Source organism: Eptatretus burgeri, chromosome 15, assembly GCF_056783735.1.
Source record: "Eptatretus burgeri isolate ZD-2024b chromosome 15, Ebu_testis_v1, whole genome shotgun sequence".
NCBI lineage: Eukaryota > Metazoa > Chordata > Myxini > Myxiniformes > Myxinidae > Eptatretus > Eptatretus burgeri.
The window spans coordinates 56,439,366-56,463,655 of record NC_140975.1 but is presented as its reverse complement, the minus strand read 5'-3'; the positions used below and the strand labels follow the sequence as shown (position 1 = coordinate 56,463,655).

At 46.8% G+C, this 24,290-nt stretch overlaps 1 protein-coding gene across 3 annotated transcripts in view; it reads right to left on the bottom strand.

Moving 5' to 3' along the window:
- The window catches only part of NXF1 (nuclear RNA export factor 1), a 99,420-nt gene that overhangs the window by 6,398 nt on the left and 68,732 nt on the right, over positions 1-24,290 (bottom strand). For all 3 annotated transcript variants that reach the window (XM_085856114.1, XM_085856113.1, XM_085856116.1), the window contains 4 exons: positions 17,103-17,210; positions 9,742-9,851; positions 7,544-7,580; positions 7,094-7,218 (listed from right to left, as the gene is read on the bottom strand). In XM_085856114.1, coding sequence (XP_085712240.1) covers positions 7,094-7,218; positions 7,544-7,580; positions 9,742-9,851; positions 17,103-17,210 — 380 coding nt within the window. The remainder of the gene's footprint in view (positions 1-7,093; positions 7,219-7,543; positions 7,581-9,741; positions 9,852-17,102; positions 17,211-24,290) is intronic.

Here is a 24,290-nt window from a genome sequence, read left to right as displayed (position 1 = left end):
TAAATGTTCACAAAATCACAGGAGAGAGTTTACAGACTACGCTGGAGTAGAAAGCAGAGAAGCATCATCCCTCCATCATGAATTAACAGGCGATAAAGGTACCAAGTTGGTGCAAAATGCTGCAAAGCTTGTGCAGGCCATCAGCAAGCAAGGAAACCCATTTGAGGAGAGTGACATGTTTAACCTGGTGACATTCGCTGTAACCCCGAGTGAAGTACATCAGAACATTGAAAATCGTGATCAACTTGGAAGAGAGTCAATAGAGAAGTTTGTTTTGAGTAGAATGGTTGAAAAGACAGTTGGATTTTGGGATCCGCAGAAGAACAATATTGCCTACTTCAGGGATGTTGGACCTGTAGTAAAGGCAAAGGTTAAGGGCCCGTTGACGTCCATCAAACAGGAGAGAAACCTGCTTCCTAGACTACTGGTTGTCGCCAAAAGTCGACCTGAGTTCCAAGTGAAAGATGCAATATGAGAATATGAATTTGACAGTACTCCACCATCCAACTTTCAGCCAGATGGCAGTATGATAATGCTCTCTGGTAAATCCCAGGTAGTGCAATCTGTCATGAATCTGCCTGTACCAGAAGATGTAAATCAGCCTTCAGAAGAAGATGGAAATGGCGACACAGCAACACCAATTCTGAGAGTAGACGCAATGTGCATTGTCAACATGGTGATGAAGACAGAAGAGAGGTTTGCCCCTGCTCATTTTGCAGCCACATTTGTTGAAATCATTGACAGCATGAGTAAACCATATAAGGAAATTCGAGTAGTCTTTGACCAGTATCTAGCTGGGTCTCTTAAAGAAACAACAAGAGACAAGAGGACCAAAAAGAACACAAAGAACACACTGGTGTGCACCGATGCTTGCGGATGTGGTGATGGGTGTGAAAATTCAGAGGACTATGTTGCAGAAATAGAAGACGAGGAGGAGCTTTTTTTAGACCAGTTCATATTTGACAGGCCCTATAATATTAATCTGCCATAGACAATACAGGGGTGATGAACTTACGAGATATAATTTGAACTTCAAATGGTATTGCATGGAAAATGTTCATTATACTTCACAAGTATTGGTAACTAAACAAAATTGATGTCAGGATACTTGTCCAAAAAGCGTAACAATAACATATGGCGGTCTGGGAAAACCCGTCAGAAGTCGCGCTGGACAAGTTCCTCATTTGAACAAACGGTACAAACACATATCAATTTATGTTTACTTCCCATTGTTACCATGCACGCTTATTCCAAAAGAGTATGGACCTGCTTGTTCCATTCTCTTTTGAATAAGCGTACATGGTAACGATAGGCGGAAAAAAAACATTAAATTGTTAGGTTGTGTGACCGTTTTAAACAAGGAACTTGTCCATCACGACTTCTGATGGGTTTTCTCAGACCACCACACATATTTCATCTGTAGGCCTACGACAGTATTGTCTATGAGTACACAGTAATTGATTGAGTTAAGGTTTATCCAAATCACTAAAACCTTAATATGCCAAGTATTGAAGGAAATCAACTTTAACTAGAGGGGGAGCACTCGGGAGAGTGCAAAACCTCCGCCGCCAATACTGCTGGGTCACTCAAGTTAAACTTATATCTTATTCATTAAATATGATGTCAACAGTGCTGACAGAGTTATAGTTCTTTTCTCCATTCTTTTTTTTGGGGTGGGGGGGGGGGTTGGAAATCACTTAAAACATGTAGAAATGCATAAAAAAATAAAAAAATAAAAATCGAAATTTTGTTGAAAAAAAGAAGTTGCAAAATTTTTTTCTCTAAATTTTTTTTTTTTTGGGGGGGGGAGGGGTTGGAAATCACTTAAAAGATGTAGCAATGCAGAAAAAAATTTTCTAAATTTTTTTGGGGGGGGGGTTGGAAATCACTTAAAAGATGTAGAAATGCAAAAAAATTCTTTTTCTCTAACAATTTTTTTTTTTGGGGGGTGGGGGGTTGGAAATTACTTAAAACATGTAGAAATGCAAGAAAAAAATTCTCTATTTTTTTGAAGGGGGGTGGTAATTTTTTGGGGGTTGGAAATCACTTAAAACATGTAGAAATGCAAAAAAAAAAAATTCTCTATTTTTTGGGAGGAGGGGTAACAATTTTTTGGGGGGTTTTGGAAGTCACTCAAAACATGTAGAAATGCAAAAAAAAAAATTCTTTTTTTTGGGGGGGGGGTAATTTTTTGGGGGGGTTGGAAATCACTTCAAACATGTATAAATGCAAAAAAAAAAAATTTGGGGGGGGACCAAGTCCAAAATTTAATGGCATGATCCTTGGACCATACCTAACCCCTCCACCAAGTTTCGTCGAAATCCGTCGAGGATTTTTTCCGTAATACTGTTCACAAACAAACAAACAAACAAACAAACAAACAGAAAGGGGTGAAAACAGTAACCTCCATCCATCTTCGAAGATGGCGGAGGTTAACTCGTGAAAACATTAGGGACATTGCATAGAGGTGAACATTTTCAGTTGAATTTGAACCAAAACGGTAATCTTTATAATGAATGATATATTTTATAGGAATTTTTAATGATTTTGGCCGCCATCTTGGAGAAATGCGCCCTCTGAGTAGTTAACTACAATGTTTTTGATACTAAAGCTTACTGTTAAACTTACTTGAAGATCATTTGGCCAAAACATTAGAAAATATCATTCTAAATTGCTGGAATTATTGGTGAAAATGACGTTTTTGACAGCTTTTTTTATGATTTTGGCAGCCATTTTGAAAAAGCGCCCCCATGTGGTGAAATATGACACTGAAAATTGGTAGACATGTTGAAAGTGATTCAGTTTGATGTCCTTGAACAAATAAAAGTGAAAAATCAAAATTGGCAAAATTCTTGAAGTAGATGACAACTGCTGCCTGACTATGACATCCTTTTACAAATTTGTTAATTTCTTATTGATAGGTCACATGATTTGGCAGCCATGTTGGATTCAAGAATTATATTAAATAATGTTTTCTCTAGAACCACATAACCTATCGAAGCGAAACTTGGCAACTATAATCTACCCCCATGCCTGCATATACGGTAAAAATTATGATGTCACAAGTCACATGGTTTGGAGGCCATCTTGGATAAAAAAAAACGCACCTTATCCGATCAACACGAAACTTAAGCATAATCCACTTCCCCATTAGAGGGAGAATTTAAATTTATGTTGTAATAGGTCACATGGTATGGCAGCCATATTGGATTGAAAATTAATATCTTTAAAAGTCTTCTTCTCTGAAACGGCTGAACAGATCGAGGTGAAACTCCACAAGTATGACCGCCTCTCCATGACGAACAAAAGGTTATGCCCCCCGTTTTGATGTACGACACATCGTTTGGCAGCCATGTTGGATTGAAGGGTAAATATTAAGTAATACTTACTCTGGAACCGCTGTGTCAATACATGTGAAACTCCAAAATTATTATCTAGCCGACATGTGAAACATAGGTTTAAAATTTCAACCCAATCGGCCACACGGTTTGGCAGCCAGAATTATTGAATTGTTTGAATCTGAGAACTTTTAGATTTGTTTTTTTCCAGAAGGCTCACTTGGCTGCACCTGCATGCATTTGAGGGTACAGGAACAACAATTCAATTGAAACCGCCAATGTCCCCAGGAAAAAGGGCTAACTGCATACATAATAACTGGATTGAACACTTTGTGCTACCTGGTTCGTAACTCGTCAGTCCCGCGCTGTATCGAAGCAGAGCTGTATTTGTCTCACTATTAAATAATGTTTTCTCTGGAACTACTTATCCTATCGAAGGGAAACTTTGTGACTGTCATTTAAGTCTCATGTTGTATCAAAGGCGGACGTCTGGGTACCCGGTCATCACTGCCAGCAGTTATAAAGTGGCAGTTCTAGTTATTATTGCCAAATGATATTATTATTAGTTTTAATTAATATATGCTTTCTTACAATGTTATCATTGTTTTTGTTGTTTATTTTGAAATGAGAATGCCAGGCCATGGTAGGACGGATGTATTAAGCTACTTTATATACCTCAACACGGTGTGGGTTAAAAACATCGGAATTCTGACGGATTTTTTGTCGTTAATTTGCCGAATCAACTCAGGAGGTCATGACGATCATTTTGGTGTTTCACATTCTAAATGAGAACACTCGTAGAACTCAACAAAAACATGACACCCACAAACACACCTCATCCATTTATAATGGAGTCTTAAAGGGTCTACAGGGTTTTTTGTGTCCTCTGTGACTTTTGGGTCTTTTGAATCCTTGGGAACTTTTGGTCCTTTGGAATCCTTGGGAACTTTTGGTCCTTTGGGGTCTTCAGGGTCTTACAGGTCCTCTGACTTTTTGGGTCATTTGTGTCCTCAGGCATCTTCAGGGTCTTTGGGTCTTAAAAGGTCAAAGGGGAATCGGCAGTCTAAAGGGTCAAAAGGTACATTTCAAGAACATGTAATTAATGAATAGTCTAAGTAATTAAATAAAGACCAATTACTGCACCGTAGTTCCAAGAAGGAAGCCAGACTGAACAATACACACACACACACACACACACACACACACACACACACACACACACACACACACACACACACACACACACACACACACACTTTGAGTGGGCACAATTCTGACAACACCAAATCCACTCTTCATTAAAAAATATGAACCTAGTAAGGTAAAGTACTGTTCTTCAAACAGTTTGGTTTAAACCAAGTAAAGAGTCCACCCGTCCTTGTGGAATGATTAATGTGATTGTTGGTTTTTGTACAAACTGACTGGTTGTTTTTAAAGTTGTTTATTTTTCTCCATGAACTCAATGCAAAGTGATTTTATTCCAGACCATGGAGTGAGTTACGCTATCATGTTACTCAGGCAGAAGGTGTCGGTACGTTGAACATTTGGATCCTTATACGAAGAGGAAGTTTTTGAACCCTTTCAAACGCGAATTTTTTTGGCATTTAGTGAGTGCTGCGTTGCAGAGTGCTGCCGCATAGTCGGTACGAGAGGGAATATTACTGATAAAAAGAGTGAGCTTGTCTTGAGATGGAAAACCTTGAGTTTTCAAGAGATGTAGCATGTGGAATTGATGAACCATCAGCACCTTTTTCGATATTTTTCCCCTTCAAATCTGTTTGACTATTAACACCGAAAACGTTCGCCGAGCATACATTATCGAGTTCGTGGTTTACGATCCATATCGGCCCATTTGGAAGATATCACATGAAGGAAATATCCATTTTTCGACACATTTTGCATGGTTTAATCTCATGTTACACATTTGAGATAATTTCAAAAGGTTATTGGCTGCTAATGTATGTTTGAAAGCTGGTGGGATTGATGACACATAACTCGTGTTGTCGTCTACGTACTGAAACGTATACAGTTTCGATGGCAACGTGCCATTGATCATCACTCAAAGAAATGATGGGTCGCAAGTCAAGTGTGTTCCTTGAGGGACTCCTGCATTGAGCGTGCCCAGTCAGAGCGAGTAACATGATAGCGTAACCACTGTTTGCCAATCGGAGAGCTTACCACGACAGCGTACGCACTGCTGACGGGAGGACAAGAAATCAGATCCAGCGCATAATAGTTGGACATATCGATTCGACCAAAAGCTTTTGTTAAAGTCCATTTAAATAACGGAGGAAAATAATTTGCTCTTTTTCACATCGACGTGTACAGGATGCAACATGTTAATGAGGCAGTACAAAGTGGAAAGCAATTTGGAGTTCCCACACTGGTGCAGATGAGGTTTTGCAGTGACGTCATGTAGCATCCATCTTGCAATGAATGCTTCAGTGATCTTAGCTTAATGATCTGAAAGGGAAAATTGTCTTAACTTTCAAAAGGAAGGAGGGTTAGTTTTGGGTATTGAGAACTATAGCACGTTTCCACACGTCTAAGACCTTTCCTTGTTGAAACTCGAATGGCACTCGGTGGAGCGTATACCTCCACCATGTAATGCCTGATCCACGTAAACATATCGGGCCCAATAAATTTTTGAAATATCATGCTATACAGTACGATATCGTTTTTGGCTCGATCTCTCAATGGTGAAAAAAATGAAATAAATCTCGTATGCAGATCCGGATTCGGATCTTCACCAAAATTGAATCAATTCTTCCTTTGCACACACCAAACTTGTCCACCAAGTTTCATTCCGAATCCGTCTATAACTTTTCGTGACATCGTGCTATATATCGGTTTAGCACTATCTCGCAATGGTGAAGAATCACTTTAAAAAAAATTCGATTAGCCGGATCCGGATCTGGATCTTCATCAAAATCTAATCAGTTCGTCCTCGTCACACACCGAACCTGTCCACAAAATTTCATCCGCATCCGTCCACAACTTTTCGAGATATCCTGTACACAAACAGATAGAAAAAGGGGATGAAAACACAACCTCCTTCACCTTCGGTGGCGGAGGCAAAGAGTTAATTATACGAACTAGAGGTGTTGTTAGCACAGATAATTCACGGACAATGCACACAGATATACCATCAAGCCCAAGGGAAGTTTCATGCCAAAATAATTTCCAATGCCTTTTGTACTTCCCATGGGTTTACAGTTGGACATGGTTTTGCAACTGGAAGGTACGCTGGAAGTAAAGTCAAATCAAGACGGTCTAGATCAGGAGAAACAAATAAAATAATCATTAATCGTGTTCCCGATCGTCAAATCACCCTCCATATCTACTCCAGGACACAGATATTGGCACGTGATCTCGTTGACCTCCAGTTAAAACACGGATTTGGTGGCACCATGCCGAGTGGTTGGTACGTTTCATTATGCGGCACACCACCATCTTCCACTAACAACAATCGGACAACGTAATGGAAGGGCAAATGACAAATCATATGCTGTCTACTATTGACCTCTTATCAACAAAGCATTGCGATGCTGGTTTTGTTCTGCTTGGAGCTTTTAATCAGCTTAACATAGTGCCCCTCCTGTTCGACAAGCATTGTCATCAAGTGGTTTTAAACCAACAGCACATCAGGATTCACATTTTTAAAGTTATTCGGCTTTCTTTGTGCTGCTCAATTACAATGGATCAAAGTTTCACTGGAAAGGTAGCCACGAAGCGGCCTGCTAGGTTGGCCTTACTGTTGAATGAAGCGCTGGATGAGTGCTCGAATTTCCTCATTGGGGAAGTAGCCATCTTTGACAGCAGGCAGCATTGTGGGAGATGGCACGTCAAAAGTGATTGGAGGAGGAAGCTCCAGTCCATCCTGTGACCACCACCAACAATTGTGAACTTAAAGATTATGCAGCATTCCATAACCATGCAACATTAGCTGAGCTCCTTCAAACTGTACATTCCTGTTTAATCCCTATCCCCCTACCCCCCCTACCCCCCCACAACCCCACCCACCACCAATCAAAAGCAATAACACGAGGCTGCTAAAACCCCCAAGGACATATATCCAGTTTTTTTTATTTGAGTGCAGGCCATGAGACTAATGAGCAAAATGAAGGAATTAGGCATAGAAGCAAAAAAAGAAAAAAAAAATTGATCCCATTGTGCAGTTTTACTCATCAAAGAGAGACACTTACCAGCCTAATGAGCCTTGGGAATCTCTGGCGCACAGCGCTGCGCACACAGACGGAGGCAAATCATCAGCACAAAGCTGGCAATACAACATGGCCTCAACTGCAAGGCTTAGTCAGATCACAAGCAACCACCTTACAAAACACAATGACTGCAACCATCTTTGGCTTCTGTCCACGCTTCAGACGGAAAGCATATTTAAGCTACGACTCCTCGAGTTTAGCTGAACTGAGTTCAACACTTGGACCTTGTGCCAGGTTATCGAGACATTCATCTTGGTCTCCACCCTAAGGCCTAACTTTTCATTTCTCCCCCCTCGCCCCCCCCCATCCCCTCCACCTTTACCACCACTCACCCCACACCCACCATTTCACGTCAACATCATGCACCAAGGGAGCCACAACATTCGCAGGTTGAACAGCCCAACTCTGCAGCTTACCTGCTCGTTTGCGTGCACTCGTTGAGGGAGGGTGGAAAGGGATCTACACTTACGATCAAAATTAGAAAAAGACACACACGGGAACGGGTCTTGCACAAGTCAGCATCCACCGGGCCGTGGGCTCATTTCTGTCCCTCTGCAGTTGCCTGACCTGTGTCGGGCTTCCGAAGCACACTTTTCACAGTCATAGGTAAAGGGAGTCAAGATGTGGTGAAGTGTATAACAGTACAGATAGGCTGGGGAGGCTAGTGGAAAGAAAAATCAGATAGAATGGGCCAAAATTTCTGGGTAACAAAAGGTAAACTAGTACTGGATTTTAATATGCTCCAGGTAACTGAGAGAAAAAAAAAAGGTTTCGGTAGAATAAAAATTTTTTTTTTTAAGAATTAGAGACTTATCTAAACAGTTTTCCTGCCTCCAGGGCAACCACCTCCCCCAGGAGTAATCCACTGAGATGGCCATTCTAAAGTATTCCCAAAGCTACTGTGAACACCATCATTGGACAGCATTGGAATCATGCTGTTCGTCTTCACTGAAGAGTAAATGGCTTGAAATATCCAGAAAGGTGGATGAACAACAACAACAAAAAAACCATCAAAATGGGAGTAGTGATGAGAGGTGGTAGCGAAGTGGGACGACTCTCCAAGCAAAGCTGGGAGAGTTTGGTTGTTGCACGGCTGTGCCTGTCTTAGGTTGTCCCTACCCAGCGAGGGATCTTACCCGTCCGAGGCAAACCAGCCATCTTCAACGAAACCAGGGACCAATGGCCAGGGCTGGCACAGTGCAGATGAATGAGCCACAGGTTAGCAAGGCATGAGCAGATTCCATTGCCTGATGGTGCACTTGCAACACCTGGCCAGACGGGTCCCATTTGTCCTCATGACCATCTTTAGGTCAGACATCATCATCGTTGTTGTTGTTGGCGTCGTCGTCGTTGTCATCGTTTTCAGGAAGTTCTGAAGTGCTGCTGCAACTACTTCAGGGAAGGTGTTCGCCCATGGCAGCAGGAAACATGTCCAATGACCCAAAATGTGGGATGCTGAGATAACATTTTTCTGCTCGTCATCATGCGGAGGCCTCTTTTTTTTTTTCTCAGTTAGCTCGTTCTTATGGTCATTATTTTGTTCCCAAAGCCAAAAGGAAGGGGTGGCGAAACACTGCTGAAAATGAAAAATATAAAAACCTAGTACATGTCAAATTTGGTTCTGGGATGCAAGTGCCATGAAGGCCAACAGGGAAGTCCACAAAGAGATTATGTTGGTGAATGCACAAGGCATCATTGGCCAATGGCAAAGGGGGGAGGGGGAGAAAAATAAAAAAGGGAAGAGCAGAAACCGACAGGTGGAGGACTACAATATGAAGTTCAACTCCAACACTGCGTACAATCCAACAATGGGAGAACAGAATACAGAAACACCGGCTCCACCACACAGGCCCTTCGTTCTGTCGCAAACTGCAAATCCAATTCAGATTTTAATCCAGATCCTTTGTGCTACAAGTTAGCAACCGATCAACACAAACGCCTCAATCCCATTTGAGTACAATAACCATGCGGCACACAAATCCTACGGGTTTTTCAGACAACATCGCTTGGAGGACAGAGCGCTCAACATCATGGTCGCAAACGTCTGACAAGCGCGAAGTTCGTGCATTGCCTCATCTCGAGATCGCTACGGTAACAAGAACACGCCACACTGGCTCGCACTCGTACGTGCATAACGCAGTCACGTGTGATTCGTGAACAGGGCGGACCGAGCAGCAGACCTGACGTAGAGGTTATGTGCATGGAAGTTCTCGCACATGGGGTTCTCCTGAAGCCACAGTTCTTCTAACCGAAAATCTTTGATCTTCTCGAGCTCTCGCTCAGACTTAAGCTGTAATTGGAAGAAGAAAAAAAAAAGTGGGCAAGAAGGTTTGTGAAAACTTTGAGCCTTCCACAGAAAGATGCAGAGCATGACAAGCACCGCAGCTAGTCTTAGCACAGCACTCTTTATTTTACTCTTGGTGACTGCTGTGCTGAGCAGGTTTATTCTGCAAGAGCTGTCCAAGCGACATTTCAACATGGTGTACAAGTGCAAAACTGCAGGTTACCCTAATTTCTTGTCTTACAATTACAAAATGAGCCCCTGAGAAATAAACTGGGCTGTTGCATATTCAAGAACAGACCGAGTTAAGGTGCACCAATCTTTCAAAGCCCTTTGTCTCTCTCTAGCAGAATCAATTTCATGCGAGTGGGGAAATCTCCAGACTGCAGTGCAGGACTGCCCAACTCACCACCTGGAAGAGGGACGTCATGAGCAACAAAGCCTGGCACCACACATTCATGACTGGCGAAGGACAACAAACTCTTACTTCATAGATCCCAAACTTGAGTCAAACAAAAGAAGGTGAAGGAATGAGAGAGGAAAAGAGAGAAAGATAGAAAGGAGAGGAAAGGAGAGAGGGAGAGGGAGAGAAAATAAGATAAAGAAGAAGAAGGGGGAGGAGGAGGAGGAGGAGGAGGAGGAGGAGGAGGAGGAGGAGGAGGAGGAGGAGGAGGAGGAGGAGGAGGAGGAGGAGGAGGAGGAGGAGGAGGAGGAGGAGGAGGAGGAGGAGGAGGAGGAGGAGGAGGAGGAGGAGGAGGAGGAGGAGGAGGAGGAGGAGGAGGAGGAGGAGGAGGACCACCTTTGGTGTTAACAGCAGTTTGGAAGTTTTCAACTACACATTTGAAAGCTGACACCGATCTTTGCAAACTTTGAAACCCCTTGGATCAAATCACTCCTGTCAACAGAACAATGATCTGTATTGAACTTTGAGACCCCTTTTTTGCAGAAAATTAAATAAAGAGAACAATGATCGAGGTGAGCAAATTGCAGTGGGAAGCAAGGAGAAGCTGATGTTTGGGGCATTAGCACTTCAGAAGAGCAGAAGGCTCTCTCCCTCTCCCTTGAGAACTTTCATAATGTTTGAAAGCCCAGCTTACATTTCTCAGTGGCTCATAATTAAAACAGCAGGGGAAAAAGCCAGAGAAGCACATGCAATAAAAAGTTAAACGACACCACAGTAATACCTTGCTTAGGCCGAAGTCACATTTGCTCTACGGCGAGGATACGGCGGCCGAACGCCCTCTGAATTGACAGAAACGTGTGGCGGCCGCAGAGTTTCTGAGGTGGCCTCAGGGTGGCCCTACGCCGTATGGCTATATTTGACAGGCCGTAAGGTCGCCGTGGAATTATAACGCGGAGTTATAACTTTTTCATTTCTATGTTTGCCGTAGCAATTCGACAAGCCAAAAAAAAAAAACTGGTAAAAAAAAATATTAACCCATTCGTTAGCGTCCGTCTGGCCACACGTTCGCCTTCAGGCCCCCTGCGGTCACCTTGCGGGCACCTTGTGGCTAACTTGCGTCTGCCTTGAAAATTATATGGCCACCGCAGGGCCCCCTTAAGGTCACCGTGCGACATCAAATCAAAGACAGTTCGGCAACCCCACGTTTTCGGTCTCCACAATTTCTAAGACCTAAGGCCTAAGTCACATTTGCTCTACGGCGAGGATACGGCGGCCGTACGCCCTCTGAATTGACAGAAACGTGCGGCGGCCGCAGAGTTTCTGAGGTGGCCTCAGGGTGGCCCTATGCCGTATGGCTATATTTTACAGGCCGTAAGGTCGCCGTGGAATTATAACGCTGAGTTATAACTTTTTTCATTTCTACGTTCGCCGTCGCAATTCGACAAGCCGGGAAAAAAAATGGTAAAAAAAAAAATAACCCATTCGTTACCGTCCGTCTGGCCATACGTTCGCCTTAGGGCCCCCCCCGCGGTCCCCCTGCGGTCGCCTTGCGGGCACCTTGCGTCTGCCTTGAAAATTCTATGGCCGCCGCAGGAACGCCCGAAGGTCACCGTGCGACATCAAATCAAAGACTGTACGGCAACCCCACGTGGTTTATAATTTTTTTTTTACTTCCGATCGATGTGCCCCACCAAACGCCACAATAAGCATTTCATACACGTTAACACGGTGTTTGTCCAAGGAGGAAAAAGCCCCTTTGGGAGGGGGATATTATTAGCATTAATATTATTTTGTAATAACATGAATATTATTCTATAATCATAAGTGGTGTTATTTCAGTACTTTTGTTATTAGAAGTGGCCTTGGAGAAACGCCACAATAAGCGATCTATACAGTTTAACACTGCGTTTGTCCAAGGCAGAAAACCCACTTGGGGGAGGGTGGAGATAAATGAAGTTGCTACGACCTCAATCATTTGACCCCTAGTCCCGCTGGCAAGTTTGGTGGTTACTACTACTACTACTACTACTACTACTACTACTACTACTACTACTACTACAACTACTACTACTACGTCGACTCAGGACTGCAGGGCCAGCATCGGGCACGACGACGGACTCTCCACTCCTCCCTCTCCCTCATCAGTGTGTTCAGTTCATCTACATTAGCCGCGCCACTGGCTTCTTGGAGCGTGTTGACCATATTATTGGGAGGGCGCCCAGGGTTCATCCTCCCATGTGATGACGAGGCTGGCAGGTAACTCGGGGTGGCGTAAACAGTGGCCCGCTAGTTGCAGTCTTCTCACCTCAATTTTAGTGGTGAGCATCGGTAGGTCGTCATAGACCTCAATTTTAGTGGTGAGCAAGTTTGGTTGAGATTGGTTAAGTAATGACAAAATGTATCGCAGTCAGGCAGGCAGACACAAAATGGTGTAAATCCTAGCACGATAATATGTTTACCATTTGTATTATTATGCTATTACCGATACCACAATGAAGCCCTCATAAACCATTCAAGGTAAGAAATAATGCTGTTGGGAACACAACTTGTGAGCTCTCACACGAGCCTCGAAAGTGTATGCAAAAATAAATAAATAATAATAAATAAATAAAACTCCATCTATCTATAATTCCAGGTGTGTGTGTGTGTGTGTGTGTGTGTGTGTGTGTGTGTGTGTGTGTGTGTGTGTGTGTGTGTGTGTGTGTGTGTGTGTGTGTGTGTGTGTGACCACTGTTTCTTGACAACAACTAGTCCAATCTAATTGAAACTTGCCAACTACATTGCTGGGGACCTGAGGATGTGCCTTTTCAAGGTTTGATATTAATCGGACAAGTGCTTCACAAGTTATGGCCATTTATTTACCAACCAGTGACGTACGGACTGGGTTACAACGTACGGACTGCCGGATAGTGATGACTTCATGTATTCTAATAATTTCTCGATTGCATATAAAAACACAATGCCCCAAGTTATGATCGTTTTCATATTAGACGGTGCATAAATTTCGGTAACATCAGAGTGAGCTGGTATGCTCCGAACCAGGAAGTTAAAAAAAAAAATTCTCTTTTCTTATCTTTGTGTTTTTCCTTGCGACGACATTGCGAAAAGGCAAAATACGTTGGCGCCAATTGAATAATTGCCCATTAAAACTAAATTGCGAATAATCATAACTACGATATGCGAACTTCTGGCCCACGCACGTACGGGCACGAGAGAGCGAAGAATCGGCCTGTGTGGTTGTTGTTTCTTGCTCGCGGTTTGAAAGTTTTTTTTTTATTTTTTACGGGCACGTACTACAGGGTTGCCCCACAGAAAACCAGAAAATTTGGTACAGTTTATTTAAAACAAAACAAAAGCAAACTTCGATGTAGTGTAAAACAAAGATACACTTTATTTTCAAACAAAACAAAAGCAAACTTCGATGTAGTGTAAAACAAAGATACACTATATTATACGTTGGTTTATTGATATGGTAAAATACGGCAAAATAAATCTCAAAATCTCAAATTTCCTGGTTTTCTGTGGGGCACCCTGTAGTATAAACAATGGCATCATGACTGCTTTCAGCACATTTTCGATTAGTGCTATCTTCTCCAGGAACGCATCCTGAGCACTAAGCCAGGTATGACCGCAGTGAGTTTCCAGTCACACAACTGTAATTGCAAGCTGTCAAAGATAAAATAAATAAAATCTAATCAAGAGAATGGGATCTACAAGCAACAGGCTGAGCCTTATGTTTGAGGGAAAAGATATTAAGAGCTATCTATTCCATACCCAATATGAGATCAGCCATGTCTTACACCACCTTTAATCATTCAAAGCTTTCAGTGATGGTATGAAAAAAAAAAATTGCTGCTGTTCTCTGCAGCATTACTACAGTTTACAACAAAATAATGGTATTTTATAGTACGATTAAAAACGGCAAATCAGGATAGTTTGCAAGCAACTTGTCAAGAGCATATGGATATAAGCAAATTGAATGTGGAAGTGGAGCACAACGTGTGCAGACATAACACCGCACATTGCCAAATAGGTTCCATGATGTTGATACAACATCTGTGGCATCGTAATATGATACAGAATATTTGTGCTGCTTTTGAGGAACAGGTTTTCCAACACCGAATGTTACTGAAAATTACAACTAAAATGCATGTACGGGCAGGACGTTAAGCTGGGTGTCCCACCTGGTAGAACTTGCGATGGACAGGAAAGATCCCATGGTGCATTTTGATGAAGAGCGCGCGAGTTAACCGCGGCACCATAGACAAATTCCAAATACCTAACTACCTTGACTGCCACCCTTCAAGCAATGGCAAACCACCCAACATATTCTTTGCCGTGAGGCGGCTTGAGCAGTACAGACATGCCATCTGACAGGGTATGATAGGTCAGGTCAGGTATGGGAGCATGTGCCAGAACAGCGCGTCGCTGCGTCCACTTTCCGCCGGTACTCCAGGGGCTTCCCTCTGGCCATCCCCCAGGCAGATGCCAGGCCCATCCCCATCTCCTTGAGATGATGGTCAACCTGCTGCAACCACGAGGCACGTGGTCGGCCCACTGGCCTGCTCCACTCACGAGACTCCCCCGCTGAGAGAATCTGGTGAGCAGGATCAGCGTCAGGAAAACGAGCCACATGTCCATACAGCCACAACTGACGCTCACGGACTATGCAGGTAACAAATCTCATCCGAGTCTCTCTCAGCAACCGCCCGTTGGACACAAAATCGAACCAGCGATAGCCAAGGATTCTCCGAAGAGACCTGGTACCAAAGGAATTAAGTCTCCGTCTCAGATCCTTGGTCAGAGTCCAAGTCTCGCATCCATAGAGCAAGACTGGAAGTACCAAGGACCTGAAGACTCGGACTTTCGTCCTCCCGCACAGGTACCGGCAGCGCCACACCCCATGATCCAGTGAATCCATGACTCCCCAGGCCTGACCCAGACGTCTAATGACCTCTGACTCACAGCCAGCAGAGACATGAATATCACTGCCAAGGTAAGTGAATCTCTCCACGACCTCAACATCATCACCACAAACAGACACAGACAGGACAGCAGCATCCAAGATGTCATCGAAAGCCTGGATCTTAGTTTTGACCCAAGAAACCCGTAATCCCAGCGGCTCCGACTCCTCATTCAGCACCTCGAGGGCCCCCAAAAGGATATCTAAAGTCTCCACAAAGATGACTGCATCATCTGCAAAATCAAAGTCCGAGATCTTGACATTCCCAAACGATGCACCGCAGCTTGATCTCTCCGACATCCTCCCTGAAATCCAGTCCATACAAGTGCGGAAAAGTGTGGGGGCCAGTACACACCCCTGACGAACTCCAGTAACAACTGGAAATAAGTCAGAGATGGTACCACCACACTTCACAGCACTCTCAGTACCAGAGTAGAGTTCAGACATCAGATCGATATTTTTGTTTTGCTTTGGTGGCACCCCACGAAGACCAAGAATCCTCCAGAGGGCATCCCAATTCACTGAATCGAAGGCTTTACAGAGATCAACATAAGCTGCAAGCAGCCCCTGCCAAAACTCTCGTCTGCGTTCGGTGAGGACACGAAGAGCAAGGATACGGTCAATCGTTGACCTCTTTGGTGTAAAGCCTGACTGCTCTGGACGCTGGTGCTCAAGCAGATGGTGGCGAACCTGATCAAGAATTATCCGAGCAAAGACCTTGCCCGGCACTGAGAGCAGCGTCACCCCTCAGTAGTTGTTGCAGTCTTGGCGATCACCCTTCCCTTTCCAGAGAGGAACAACAAGGCCCCTCTTCCAATCAGTTGGGATGATGCCTGTGTTCCAGGCAGAGCACAAAACTGCATAAAACGACACGAGTGCAACATTTCCACCAGCCTTGAGAAGTTCAGCATGGATGCCACAGATCCCTGGAGCTTTGGCCCGTTTCAACCGGTTCACCAACACGGATTGTAACACCCTTGACGTCCAACTCAACAGCTGGGGGATCAGCCTGGTACAACCGCTCAAAGTAACCGGCCCAGCGGGCCTTCACTTCAGACTCCTCTGTCAAGAGCCTACCACTCTCTGCTCTAACTGCATTGCTCGGAGGGATGGGCTTGATGAACGCAATATGCAAATTCCCCTGTAAGCGGGACGAGAATCACCTGTCCACAGGTGATGCTCTGCCCCCTCACAGATTCCTCGCACAGAGGCCTCCTTGTCCACCCTCAGTGCACGTACAGTTTTACGCCTCAGCTCCCTGAACAGCTCAGCTCTGCCATTCAGCCTGGCCCTGCGACTCTGGTGAATGGTATCCAGTGTCCCTTGAGACAAAATTCTTCTTTGCCCTGCGGTGAGTTCCAAGACATCCACCGGCAACATCAAGGATGGTGGTCTTGAAGGTACTCCACAACTCTTCAAGACCCCCCAAAGCACCCAGACCCCCCAAGTGTCCACTCAGCCTGTTCGCAAACTCTTCAGCTACTCTCTCATCCCTGAGCTTGCCAACATCCAGTCTAGGCTGGGATGGTACCATTCTCCAGGATTTAAGCTGAAACTTCAGAGTTGCTACAACAAGCCTGTGGTCAGTATTGAGGAAATGAGCACTCCGGTGGACCCTGTAGTTCTGGATCATCCTCCAGCGACCGTCAATGAGGACATGGTCAATCTCCTTTGCCGCACCGCCAGCGTTGGAATACCAAGGCAGGGATGAGCTTGTGGGCGCTGAAACCATGAACCAGCCACCCTAAGTCAGTCAAGGAACTTAGTGCTATTCTGGTTCATAGTACGATATATGTTGTCGATTTTAAATTTGACGAGACTGGTCAACTGATGGCAATATCAGTGAATAAAAATAATAACAACAATAACAAAAAAATATATAAATTGATGAAACCTCATTCTTGGAGAGGTTGAGCTGCTTAAGACCAGGTGCTTGCTTCACAAGTTCTGCAAGGTCATTCAACTGGAAGAGTCGATTGTTGGAGAGGTTCAAAGCTTGTATCTGTCAAAGTCGGGGAGGATGGGGGAGGTGTGGCAAGAAACCAACCAAATTGTATCAATCTTAAACATCATTTATCGACACCAATAAACGGCAGTTGGTGTCAGTGTGTGTGTCAGAGCGTGTGTGTGTGTGTGTGTGTCAGAGCGTGTGTGTGTGTGTGTGTGTCAGAGCGTGTGTGTGTGTGTGTGTGTGTCAGAGCATGTGTGTGTGTGTGTGTGTCAGAGCGTGTGTGTGTGTGTGTGTGTGTCAGAGCGTGTGTGTGTGTGTGTGTGTGTGTGTGTGTCAGAGCGTGTGTGTGTGTGTGTGTGTGTGTCAGAGCGTGTGTGTGTGTGTGTGTGTGTCAGAGCGTGTGTGTGTGTGTGTGTGTGTGTCAGAGCGTGTGTGTGTGTGTGTGTGTGTGTCAGAGCGTGTGTGTGTGTGTGTGTGTGTCAGAGCGTGTGTGTGTGTGTGTGTGTGTCAGCGCGTGTGTGTGTGTGTGTGTGTGTCAGAGCGTGTGTGTGTGTGTGTGTGTCAGAGCGTGTGTGTGTGTGTGTGTGTGTCAGAGCGTGTGTGTGTGTGTGTGTGTCAGAGCGTGTGTGTGTGTGTGTGTCAGAGCGTGTGTGTGTGTGTGTGTCAGAGCGTGTGTGTGTGTGTGTGTCAGAGCGTGTGTGTGTGTGTGTCAGCGCGTGTGTGTGTGTCAGAGCGTGGGTGTGTCAGAGCGAGTGTGCGCGTGTGTCACAGCGTGTGTGTGTGTGTGTGTCAGAGCGTGTGTGTGTGTGTCAGAGCGTGTGTGTGTGTGTGTGTGTCAGAGCGTGTGTGTGTGTGTGTGTGTGTCAGAGCGTGTGTGTGTGTGTGTGTGTCAGAGCGTGTGTGTGTGTGTGTGTGTGTCAGAGCGTGTGTGTGTGTGTGTGTGTGTGTCAGAGCGTGTGTGTGTGTGTGTGTGTCAGAGCGTGTGTGTGTGTGTGTGTGTCAGAGCGTGTGTGTGTGTGTGTGTGTGTCAGAGCGTGTGTGTGTGTGTGCGCGTCAGAGCGTGTGTGTGTGTGTGCGCGCCAGAGCGTGCGTGTGTGTGTGTGTCAGAGCGTGTGTGTGTGTGTGTGTCAGAGCGTGTGTGTGTGTGTGTGTGTGTCCAGAGCGTGTGTGTGTGTGTGTGTGTCAGAGCGTGTGTGTGTGTGTGTGTGTCAGAGCGTGTGTGTGTGTGTGTGTCAGAGCGTGTGTGTGTGTGTGTGTCAGAGCGTGTGTGTGTGTGTGTGTCAGAGCGTGTGTGTGTGTGTGTGTCAGAGCGTGTGTGTGTGTGTGTGTCAGAGCGTGTGTGTGTGTGTGCGTCAGAGCGCACGTGTGTGTGTGTGTGTGTCAGAGCGCACGTGTGTGTGTGTGTGTGTCAGAGCGTGTGTGTGTGTGTGTGTCAGAGCGTGTGTGTGTGTGTGTGTCAGAGCGCGTGTGTGTGTGTGTGTCAGAGCGTGTGTGTGTGTGTCAGAGCGTGTGTGTGTGTGTGTCAGAGCGTGTGTGTGTGTGTGTGTCAGAGCGTGTGTGTGTGTGTGTGTCAGAGCGTGTGTGTGTGTGTGTGTCAGAGCGTGTGTGTGTGTGTCAGAGCGTGTGTGTGTGTGTGTGTGTCAGAGCGTGTGTGTGTGTGTCAGAGCGTGTGTGTGTGTGTCAGAGCGTGTGTGTGTGTGTCAGAGCGTGTGTGTGTGTCAGAGCGTGTGTGTGTGTCAGAGCGTGTGTGTGTGTCAGAGCGTGTGTGTGTGTCAGAGCGTGTGTGTGTGTCAGAGCGTGTGTGTGTGTCAGAGCGTGTGTGTCTCCTCCATAACTCCAAAACCATGAAACTAAGTTGCCTGAAACTTTGCATGCATACCAAGAAAACTGTGCAAGAGTGAAAATTTGGTGTTTGGGTTAATTAAAACATCCCTTTTGAAGATAATTAATGGCCTTAATGAATTACATCCTTTATCATGCACATCCTCAGTCACCTCGCTCTTTGGGGCCCGCAGACATCTGAGGTAACTTCGCTGGGGTCTGACGCCACCATGTTTTTTGGCCTGATCAACCACGCCTTGACTTGGAACAGGCAGCAACGATTTCTGAACGATAAAGTTGTTTTTCCACTTTCCTCACTCATATTATCAAATGCCTGTTCATCAGAGCTACGAATCGTGTACAACGCTTTTGTAAGTACTACAGTTTTCAAATTAGGATCTTGGAGCGATTTCATGCATTATATGACCGATTTTCCACGATCTACTCTCATGGCCTAATTAAAGAATATCATCGAAACATGATTTTGGTTTTAAGGATCGGATATCATCAGGATTAAATAAGTGTTGAAATCTGGCATAAAATCTGATAAAGTAAATAAATAACGAGTCTTATAACTAAGCCAATATACCTATTTACCTGTTCCCTCCTTCTCCATACATATATATTGTTACGAATTCACGCCCGCTGGCATGCGATCAGCCGCGTAACTCCAATCGCAACCGCGTTGCCCACCTGACCGACAATTCAGTCGTGACCCTCCTGGAACTACCGCCAGGAACCAGCCACGGGTGGGGGTTTAACCTCACCACAGCCCAGTCCGCATTCTACCCGCGCGAAATGGAGTGAATCGCCGAATGTCGATATACCTCAGTACCTGCGCGGGTAACCTACCGAGGGGCTGCACCGCGCCGCAGGTCGGCCTGGGACACGAACCGCTTAAGCGGTCCGTTCCGTACTACAGTGATAACCGAGCGGTGTTATCGCCGACCTCGACAGATCTGATTCTCTTTACCGGGCGTTCAAAACCCACTACTCATTCAACGATGCAAGATGGCTTTTCAAAAGGGAAATAGGACACGACGAACGGGGTACATTGCACACAAGGACATTTATTCACTATACAGCACAACACAAGCAAGGCAGTCATGCAATGTGCAAGCAAGAAACAAAAGCAATACCACCGACTACGAGCAATAATGTACATGCACAGTCACTTAAGCAGGTCTACTTCACAGGACACTGCGCCACAACATTCGTTCAAAAGCAAGAAATGGCCACCCCCAAAGACGAGGGTGGCAGACAGGGTCCGCGGACCTTTATAACACGGGACCTGGAGGAACGAACGGGTCCCGCGAGACCGTGACAGGTTACCTGCCCCCCTCGGTGGTCGGTGAGCCGCGACGTCCCACGACCGTCAGCGTGGTCGCGCCTGGTTCTGGGCCTTCCACATGGCTGGCAAGCTCTCTCTGGCGCTCCTCGTCCGGACACGCAGGTCCACCACACAGCCGGCACTGCTGCGCCTTCCGTCCACGTCTCCCACCAACAGGCCGCTCACAGGACCCCGAGTGCAGGAACCAAGCGAGGAAGGGGGACCAGCAGAAATGAACCAAGCGAGAGGAAAAAGAAGAACCCATGGACCAAGAATAGCTCCAGCCTCGCATCCGGTCCGCCCTTTATAGCGTCGGGCTCCGCCCTTCGCTCCACCCCGCTTCTGGCTCCACCTTCCTTCAAGAAGCTTCTCGGAAAGGGGCGTGCCCTCACTCCGACCGCCTCACGCCGTGCATCCACCAATCGGAAGCGAGCTGCCCTGCCCCCTTCCCTTCACACCAAGCACGGGGGAAAATAGGCGGGAAAAACCACGCGTCTTTGCAGTTCCTTCCTTGGCGCCTTTGTTTGACGTTCTCAGACGGTTTTCGACGCGGAAACCGTTGTAGCGTGGTCCGTGGAGGATGGCGTTCGGAAGCGGACGTCGTGGCGAAGATGGTGGTGGTTATTTGTGTGGAGGTTTGTTGTGTGCTTGGCGGCGGTTGTTGTTTGTGTGGTTCAAAATAACGATAGATAAAGAAAAACGGCTATCTCAAAGAGTTGCAGCCCAGTGAACACGAATAATACCCTCTAAACAACGGTGGGGAAACCTATCTGCACATAAACTTACCGGGATAACTGATCTAAGGAACCTTTATGATGTATTGCGAATTTCCACAGCCGTAACACTACCCCCTCCCCTTTTTACAGACTCGTCCCAAGTCGTCAAATTTTCGTGTGCCATCATGTGTAAGTTTTCCCCAAGTACGATTTACCTTTGGATCCCTGAGAGCGACATTCAGTGTATTCGTGTCCCCAAAAGAAATAACCTACAGGCTGAGTAACTACCTAAACAAACCCACTCATACAGACGACTAAAATAAATTGCCGGCCTTAAGACACACATGCCGGGGGCGCAAAACACATTTACAATTACATCTTATCCTTACAAATTTTACACTAAACCATGGCCCAGGATCGATGGAATCTGTGCGGAAAAAAAGAGCAAAAGTCCCAACCACTGCAGGCGACAGGGAATGTGGCTGGCTGCTCATACGCAGTCCAAGGCCTCCCCCTTTTTAAATGAGCGCAGTGAACAAAAACGGTGCACGGGCCGCCAGTGCAGTCCCATGTTGCGGCTGCCAACAGGGCAGTCGTTGCGGCTTGCTCGATGATCCTGGTGCATGCGGTAATGAACACGGGGGGGGGAATGCAAAACAGAACGGGGGCTGGTGGGCATGGGGCCAAGGCAAAGGCAGGCAGGCAGGCAAGGCATGTCATCGCAAACAGCTGGCAGATGAAGTGACCGGCACAGACCTTGAAGCAAAAACAGCCGGCAGACGATCGACCGGCACAGGCCTTGCAGCAACAGCCAGCAGATGACGTGGCCAGCACAGGCCACGTAGCAAACAGCCAGCAGCCGATCCGACCGGCACCTTGCCTTGTTCAATGGAGGTTGGTGGAGGGAGTGCGGTGGTGCTGGCCACTCGGAAGGCGGGCTCCGACCTACCCTACGGTCTCCCTTCCAACCTATTGCCTATGCCCGTCTCTGTCCATAGCCACCCCCTTAATTTGCAAAAAATCAATTTTGCCCCAACTTATTTTTTTGTTTTATTTTTACTTATTTCCCCACTATAAATCGTCTCCCTAACCCCCTTTACAGTCTTTGTTCGGCGAACCTATCGTCTCCTAGCCTACTCCAAACCCCTACGTTCCCTTCCTGGAGGGGAATAAGGTAGAGCTAGCGTCCTGTGTCGAGGCCCAATAAAGCCTCAGAATGGCCTCCTCAGATTTCAGCGATCTCAACCCAAGGTGGGTCTAGCGGCCCACAACGAGAGCGAAGGGATGGATGGTGCGGAGGGGAACACTTCCTAATATACCCGAACCATTTTACTTTTAAACTACCCCAGGGCTTTCAACAAGCACCTCTCGCTTAAACTATTGGTCCTACCAACCAAGATTGCCGTCGCCTGTGTTGGTGTCCTCACAATTTTGGGCCTTGTCCCTCAATTTTTTCCTCGTGCCCTTGCACGGTTTCGTGGCTGGGATGCGTGGTTCCCTTGGCAGGAACTACCCTCTGCTGATTCCCCAACGATGACACCTCCGGGCACTACACTGCCTCCGAGCCTACCAGCTCACTAAACTGGGGAGTGCCCTCCTGGCGACTCCCCCTCAACGCTCATGTGGCAGGCTGGTGCCCCGGGCCCCTTCCCTGGGTACCCGCGCCCAATGCACTGCCCCCGTGGCATTTGGTGCCACGGGCCCCGCATCGTGCGGGTCACCCGTGCCCACTACGCTATCCCGGCCCCCCATGAGCCCTTGGTCTACCGCGGCTGACTAGCCCGGTGCCCGGGGTACCCACTCAGCGATACTCACCGTTCACAGCCACGCTCCCAGCCCGTCAACAGGGTTCCTGCACCCCTCCAAAAGGGTTTCGAGTCTACACTCCCACCAACAGCAAAACGACCTCCATTTTGTCAATTTGACTAACCCACTAACTCACTTTGCACTGACCCCAGGGTCCCTTGGGTAGGAATCGCTCCTCCCCCCAATCACTCATCGCACCATGCATTCCACATTCGCTCCATACACTCCGGCCCGCTGGCCCTCACTCACTCACCAAGTACCTTTTCCATTCTCTTTCACTCAGCTGAATACTGCCATTCTGCTGACTAAAACCCTCATCTAACTCGTGCTCCCTCGTCATCCCTTGCAATACAGCACATCCTTTTAATACTACGTAGCTAAGCTACGTCCCCACTACACATCCAAAGTCTGTCACTGTCTCCAAATAATCCCATACTCCGGCCTAAATCTAAACTTAATCCCTCTAACTAATCCATTCCACGGGCTCCATGAGGACTTATCCCTGTCCCATGGAGCCGGTCTAACTAAGCTAACCCATCCCCCTAACTAGTGGTATCCTGTACCCAGGCCCAAGGGGGTCTTCCATCCCTTGCCCGGGAATCCTGTTCACCCGAAGCGAGGGTTGCTTTTTTTTTTTTTTTTCAAGCGCGTGCACCAGCGAGGCAACTCACAACCTGCGCTCTTTCCCGTGACGTCATGGCAGCTGTTTGTGCACCTCGTCCCTTCTCGGATGGTACCATCCGGCTGGGATACCCCTCCTGCCGGATTCCAACCCTACGTGCAGCCATGATGTCACCCTGCACATCAAAAACAAGCCTCACATTTCGAGGGGTTCCCCACACGAACACATGTGCTCTGCCCGTCGGAGCTTCACACACACGCTTGCGTGGAGAACCCGTCCGGTCCAAATCCACATCCAGCCTACCTTCTGTCCGTCCGCGGGATCGGCTAATCCACCGCGTGCGTTTGCGGACCGGGCTTCACTCCCGCAGGCGTGCACGTGGCGGCCTCGTGCGTTGCACAGCATGGACCTCGCACGCGCTGCCGTGCAAACCCGGCACAGTCCCGAATACATCTACGGCCACTACCCGGCTTTTGTCCCTCAGCTGTTGCAGTCGTCGTTCAACCCACGCACTCGTGCGTGTCACGACGCTTACATACCTCATCATGTCACTTCCACTCGGAGATGCGGCCGCATTCTCCCGCATGCCGACTGTCATCTCCCTCACGTACCGCCCTCTTACACACACGGTTTCTGTCACACACAACCTTTCACTTTCACAGGGGGTCTCACTCACACCATGCGTGCTGGAAAGCACGCATCTCCGCAAACTCGCAAACACGCACACCTGCACAACCACACTGAGGATTCGCGACACCACTAGGGGTCCCAGGGTCTCCATATCCCCCAAGCTGCACGTGCACCTGTTCACAGCACTCGCCCCTTTGAACTCGCTT